This window comes from Hordeum vulgare, chromosome 4H, assembly GCF_904849725.1.
Source record: "Hordeum vulgare subsp. vulgare chromosome 4H, MorexV3_pseudomolecules_assembly, whole genome shotgun sequence".
NCBI lineage: Eukaryota > Viridiplantae > Streptophyta > Magnoliopsida > Poales > Poaceae > Hordeum > Hordeum vulgare.
In genome coordinates, this window is record NC_058521.1 from 515,790,169 (window position 1) to 515,797,208 (window position 7,040).

The 7,040-nt window shown below is 39.9% G+C and overlaps 1 protein-coding gene across 1 annotated transcript; it reads left to right on the forward strand.

Annotated features, from left to right (window-relative positions):
* Window positions 1-280: 280 nt before the first annotated feature.
* Window positions 281-4,907, forward strand: LOC123449223 (metal tolerance protein 4). Its single transcript, XM_045126363.1, has 7 exons — window positions 281-618; window positions 2,288-2,460; window positions 2,546-2,744; window positions 2,837-3,015; window positions 3,097-3,247; window positions 3,623-3,756; window positions 4,430-4,907. The coding sequence occupies exons 1-7, from the start codon at window positions 432-434 to the stop codon at window positions 4,607-4,609; spliced, it is 1,203 nt and encodes a 400-aa protein (XP_044982298.1). The 5' UTR covers window positions 281-431; the 3' UTR covers window positions 4,610-4,907.
* Window positions 4,908-7,040: the final 2,133 nt, after the last annotated feature.

Here is a 7,040-nt window from a genome sequence, read left to right on the forward strand (position 1 = left end):
CGGCTCACATCCATGTTTACTTATACATTTTTTCAGATTTTTCTAAAACCAAAACTTCCGAATTTTGATTTTTTTTTTAAATATCAGCCTCTATGGAGGTCAAGAGCCAAAACGTCATTCTCACAAAAAGCCGTCTTATATTTCGTTGTAGAAGCAGTATTTACACGTGATCTGAACCGTCGATTTCGTAGCCGCATACGACCGTTGCGTCGATCACGGCCGTAGACGGTGCGTTTTCCGCTTATAATTGCAGCCGCACCGCAGCGCGCAGAGGCACAGAGCAGCGCGCAGGCAGGCGAGTCCTGGCTTCGGTCCTGGGGACAAACGAGACGCCAAAAATAAGAAGCGGCGAAGGGGACGATCAAACCGCGAGAGGGAGGGGGAGGAGCGGAGGAGGCGGCTTCGACTCGCGCCGCGGTCCGGCCGGGGGTATGGAGGCGAACGGGCGCGGGGACAATGACGCCGCGCGGGCGCCGCTGCTCGCGGGGCGGCGGCGGAACTCGGTGGGGTCGATGCGCGGGGAGTTCGTGTCGCGGCTGCCCAAGAAGGTGCTCGACGCCGTCGACCCGGAGAGGCCGTCCCACGTCGACTTCTCCCGCTCCAAGGGCCTCCTGGAAGGTTCGGCAGGCCATCCTCCTCGCATTACTTCCTTTTTTTCTTTTCTTGATCTGTATTTGGCGAGCATTCCGCTGGCGTCTTGCCTTGGTCGTCGTGATGTTGGCAGCATGTTACGGGGGAGGTGGCACTTTTTGGGGTTTTCTTGTTGGAGTCTCATGGGGTGAACTGGTGCTGATTGACTGAATGGTTGGTGGTGATTCTGGATTCCGGAATTCCATGGATAATTCGTTGCTTTGGTGATCACCTTTATACTGTTATCATGGGCAGTTTTTATCATGTGTTTTCTGAAAAAGTAGCAGCTATCTTACTTTGTGATGGAACACGAGTTCACTATGTTTTGGTACTTTCTAGTAGTGGTTTCCAACGCTTGCAACTTGTAAACCCAAGTTATGTTTGTCTATTGGGTGACATTTTCACCTTCCTTTATTGTTGTCTTGGTCCTAGCCCCCATGCCATGCTGTTTAAGATTAGTCCAATATCCCTTTTTGTGCCTGTTCTGGTCAAAACTCATTCCAATTATTTTAATTCTCTTTGGAAAAACATTTCAGGCATATAAAAATGGGTAGATGCAGTAGTAATAGTATATGGCGTGGTGTGCCTCTGTTTACAGTTAACCTGAAACTGTGCTGTGATTTTAGCTGTGCTAGCTAGCACATTGCTCATTTCATTTTTGTTGCCTGTAGTCTCTACTGACTTGCCCAATTTCGGTCCTCTCTCTAGATCTTACGGAGTAGTTCAGATACCAAAACATCAAGACAAAACAATCAATTTTCAAAGGGAGGGAACATCTAGAATCTACAATAGCGGCCGGCGTTGGTTTTTAATACCAACATCTCTATCAGGATGTTCTGCATCTGCTGATGTGTTCTTTTCTATGAATATTTTAATTGGAAACTGCAAAATTTGGGCTTTTCTTCATTGAGATTAATTTTTTGGGGTTGGAGTGAGACTTCTCCACAGTTTCGAAAGTAAGTTAGAAGTGAGATTGAACTGGGCAACCTCGTGTGGGCAACCCTACAACCCTGTTCTTGGATTAGATACTGAACGCACACCTCTCTGAGGCAAAACGGTGTTGCAAATTTTCAACCACTTTTTTATTTTTTTGAGATTTCATCGGCTGTACACTTTGATTCTTTAGTAGTTGTTGTGTTCTTTCTTTGTTTCTTTTAAAACAAATGGGAGAGTTATTTTACTTCTATGAGTTGTTGGATCCAATCCAACCTAGCTGTCTCAGGACTGTCCTTGTCTGTCCTTGTTGTTCTTGGACAAAAATAGATGTCGAACAGTGGGTCAGACTATCTCATTCATAGTCTGCTAACATTGCATCGTTGAAATTCATTATTTTCTGTTCCTATTCCTTTTTTTAACCTTTTATCTGGTTTTGTTCACATTTTTATTTGTTTTCCAGATGTTCCAATTTTCACTTGCCAGGTTTTTTTTACCAAGAAACAGTTATTATATACTTACTGTTAATATAAGTATGCCATAATTTACTATGGTGTAATCTACAAGTATATCATGTAGGAACTATTCCTAATATTTCATAGGTATTTGATGGTTCCCCACAAATGTGGTATACGACCCAATCATTTTCCTCTTTCTATATGCACAATATGAACACTTCTATTAACCTACTGATTTAGTGTGATTACCTTTTGGGCTTACATAGGAGAGAAAGAATACTACGAGAAACAATTTGCCACATTGAGATCCTTCGAGGAAGTTGACTCTATAGAAGAATCCAATGTAATAAGTGAAGAAGAAGAGCTCATGGAGCAAAGACAGAGTGAATTTGCTATGAAGATATCAAATTATGCAAATGTTGTTCTCTTGGCATTGAAGGTTGGTATTTCCCCTCTGTATTTAGTAAACTTGCTTAGACTCCTTTAGGTTGACTATAGAATTCATGCTCTCTCGTTTTTGTCAGATATATGCCACAGTGAAAAGTGGGTCAATTGCTATTGCTGCATCAACACTTGATTCATTGCTCGACCTCATGGCTGGTGGTATCCTTTGGTTCACACATCTCTCAATGAAGAGCATCAACGTCTACAAGTATCCCATTGGTAAATTGAGGGTGCAACCAGTAGGCATTATCATCTTCGCAGCCGTTATGGCTACTTTAGGTATGTTTTCTCAAGTCATGTCCTTGTTTACTTTCCATTAGACTATTACCGTTGTCTTCAAATTTTGAAGAATAATCATTTCGCATTTCCAGGATTCCAAGTATTTCTTCAAGCAGTTGAAAAGCTGGTAGTGAACGTGACTCCAGATAAATTGACCCCACCACAACTCATGTGGCTATATTCAATCATGATCTTTGCAACAGTAGTTAAGCTAGCCCTGTGGTTCTACTGCCGGACATCTGGTAACAACATAGTCCGCGCCTATGCTAAGGTTTATATCTGTTTCTCAATTAGCCTGATTCAAATGAACAAATGAGCATAGTTTACCAGAAGTAATTGGCTATTTTCACAGGATCATTATTTTGATGTGGTCACAAATGTTGTTGGTTTGGCTGCTGCTGTTCTTGGTGACATGTTCTACTGGTGGATCGACCCAGTTGGTGCAATCATCCTTGCAGTCTATACAATTACAAACTGGTCTGGAACAGTGTGGGAAAATGCAGGTTTGCAGTACTTGTTATAACATTAAAACTTGACATATGAAACACCACTTGTAGTATATAGTTCTCCAATCATATAAATAATCTGATGCCACAGGAAAATATTTGGCACAAGAACATCTGTTAGGACAAACTGTTTGTAGGCCTACTGGACGTGGATGCCTCAAAGCCCTCCAGTCAATCTCCATTAAAGAAACCGCCAACAGTTCTAACAGTCTTTTTTATATAATTCATAGAAATACATTACTTAAATCCATTGATTACTGTGACAGATTTGGGACTGATATATAAGTAAAACTGCTGCATGTTACAGTTTACAATTCACGCTAGCCTGGCATATGGTTATATAATTAACACATGATGCTATCCTTGATGCAGTATCACTAGTAGGTGAATCAGCTCCCCCGGAAATGCTGCAGAAGTTGACATACCTAGCCATCAGACATGACCCTCAAATTAAGCGTGTTGATACAGTTCGGGCATACACCTTTGGAGTGCTTTACTTTGTTGAGGTTAGTATATCCTACTTCTATTTTCTGTTATTTTACATGCTCTTCTTTTAAGTGAATGTACATTCCCTTCCCTGCAATATTAACCAAGAGATGTATACTATATATGTTATGACCGGCATCGCTTATAGCCGGAGAAGGCCCAATGGACCCGTTTAGTTAGGGGTTTAGCCCAAGTTATCTTATTTTTATTAGCATCGAGATTATATAAACAGTTGTAAGACACCCTTTTGGAATTAAGCAATAAGACATATTCTATTGCCCGGCTCCTAGAGGAGCCGGAATCCCTAACCCTAGCCGCCGCCACCTTCCCATCGTGCGAGACGGCGCCCTCGCGCCGGCCGCCGCGTTCACGCCCACGCCAGCTCCCCTCCTACCCCTACAATCTCAGGCAGTGGCCCAGTAGGACCCTAGCTCCTACCAATATATCATGCATCTGTTTGAAACCCTGGGTGCTGCACTGATTCTAAACGAAGACTTATTACTGCTTTATCTATTACTATGCGTTTTCCATAGCATTTGTTGGAAGCAGTTGTTGACACTATATACTGCATAAACGAATGAGATGTGCACAGTAGGTTAGGAACTGGATTCAGTAGTTTCATACATACAAATAGTACATAACATTTAAGTACTTTTATGAACTTCACAACTCATGCGATCAGTGGACTGGCAGGTCGATATTGAGCTCCCGGAGGACTTGCCACTCAAGGAGGCACATGCAATTGGAGAATCACTCCAGATAAAGATCGAGGAACTTCCAGAAGTCGAGCGGGCATTCGTTCACCTTGATTTTGAGTGTGACCACAAGCCAGAGCATTCAATCCTCAGCAAGCTTCCTAGCAGCCAGCCTTGATTACTATCCGAATTCACCGTGGACAACATGCAGGATTTGCTGCAGTACTTGATGTCCTGCGCTATATGAAAGGGCTGAAGTCGAGCTAGGCACTGTTGGCCATCTAAGTGAGATAAGCACCAGCGTTGGAGACTGTATAGACTTATTTTGCAGAGCCCTCTAAGGTCTAAGCGCCCTGTTTCGAGTAAAAGTAGGTTCTTTTTGCATGTTGAAGCTGTCATTGTTTGTCTGCCACGAGGGCTGCAATGTGGAAACGTTTGGCACAAAAAGAAAGCAAGCGATTTTTGTGTGCTCAAAATCAGTTTAATTGTGAACTTAGTATGTTGCTTTTTTACTGGTGTGTTTTGTTCTAAGAAAAAAACATTTGGAAAATGATACACTAACTTCGGTTTGCGAAAATTTCCTCGACTTCTACTTTATGAGAGTAACATAACACTATTTTCACCTGGAAATGCAATTCGGCTCTCATATATTAGGGCTCAATGTTTCCAAAGTTTGGTTGTACACTTGCTATTGTCACCTCACTAATCTATTCGTTGGTACTCCCTCCGTAAAGAAGTAATGATCAAAATGCTCTTATATTTCTTTACGGAACGAGTATCTTTTATTGATAATAATCCATTCAGTTTTTTAAAAGACAGTAATCTATCCGTTGCTACTTAGCGAAGGTGTGTTACCTCCATGGGCGCCGGCGGCTATGTGCCACTTGCTGCGAGGCACATCGTTGCCTCGCGCACAGGCGCCGGTGATGGGCCGGCCCAGTAGGACCTCGATCATGATGTCATTAGATTTTTTCCTGTTTTTATTTATTTATTTATTTATATTTCAATGCATATATTTCAAAAATAATTATGAAAATAACAACCATGAATTTTAAAATGATATTAACATAGTATTTTTTATTAGCGCGGTATTAATAATGTTGATAACTTAGAAACAAATTCCACGAAAAAATGTTCCCGTGTTTACAAAATGGATGCAATTTTTTAAAAATATGTGTGTACAGTTGTAAAACAATATTTGTGTAATGTACTTTTCTTAGCACGATTAAAAATGGTGTTCATGATGCCACTAGATTCACTACTCAGTTTTGCATTTAGAAGTTACAACTGATTAAAAATGTCATCGTTCTCTGAGATGCTTGCTAAAAAATGCCACTAGACACCTAAAAAATGTCATTGTTTTGTTAGATGTTTATTCAAAAAAGCGATTAGACATCATTACTGTCAGGTCAAACCCGTTGATGATGTTATATGTTCCAAATACCCCTCAAACCACATGTCAGCTCCCTCTTTCTCACACACACAATGATAAGTGCGCCCCCAATTTGTGAGGAGTAAAATAAGAACACTATTGGGGATCAAGTGGGATAGACACTTTATCGTAGAGAGATACAGGGAGGATTCACTTGCTTATTTAAATGCATATATTTCAAAAAGAATTATGAAACTAAAAACCATGAATTTTAAAATGAAGTTAACATAGTATTTTTTATTAGCGCGGTACTAATAATGTTGATAACTTAGAAACAAATTCCTGACGATGAAAAAATGTCCCCATGCTTACAAAATGGATGCAATTTTTTTTAAATATGTGTGAACAGTTGTAAAGAAATGTTTGTGTAATGTACTTTTCTTTGCACGATTAAAAAATGGTTTTTGTGATGCCACTAGATTCACTACTCAGTTTTGCATTTAGAAGTTACAACTGTTTAAAAATGTCATCGTTCTCTGAGATGCTTGCTAAAAAATGCCACTAGACACCTAAAAAATGTCATCGTTTTGTTAGATGTTCATTCAAAAAAGCGATTAGACATCATTACTATCATGTCAAACCCGTTGATGATGTTATATGTCCAAAATACCCCTAGAACCAGCTTCCTCTTTCTCACACACACAATGATAAGTGTGCCCCCCATTTGTGAGGAGTAAGCAAGTAAATAATTTTATAGGAAAATAAGAACGCTATTGGGGATCAAGTGGGATAGACACTTTATCGTAGTGAGATAGAGGGAGGATTCACTTGCTTATTTAAATGCATATATTTCAAAAATAATTATGAAAATAAAAACCATGAATTTTAAAATGATGTTAACATAGTATTTTTTATTAGCGTGGTACTAATAATGTTGATAACTTAGAAACAAATTCCTGATGATGAAAGAATGTTCCCATGCTTAGTAAATGGATGCATTTTTTTAAATATGTGTGTACAATTGTAAAAAAATGTTTGTGTGATGTACTTTTCTTTGCACGTTTAAAAAATGGTTTTTATGATGCCACTAGGTTCACTACTCAGTTTTGCATTTAGAAGTTACAACTGTTTAAAAATGTCATCGTTCTCTGAAATGCTTGCTAAAGAATTGTTGGGTAACGTAGCATAAATTCAAAAAAAATCCTACGCATATTCAGATCTTCCTATGGAGAGACCA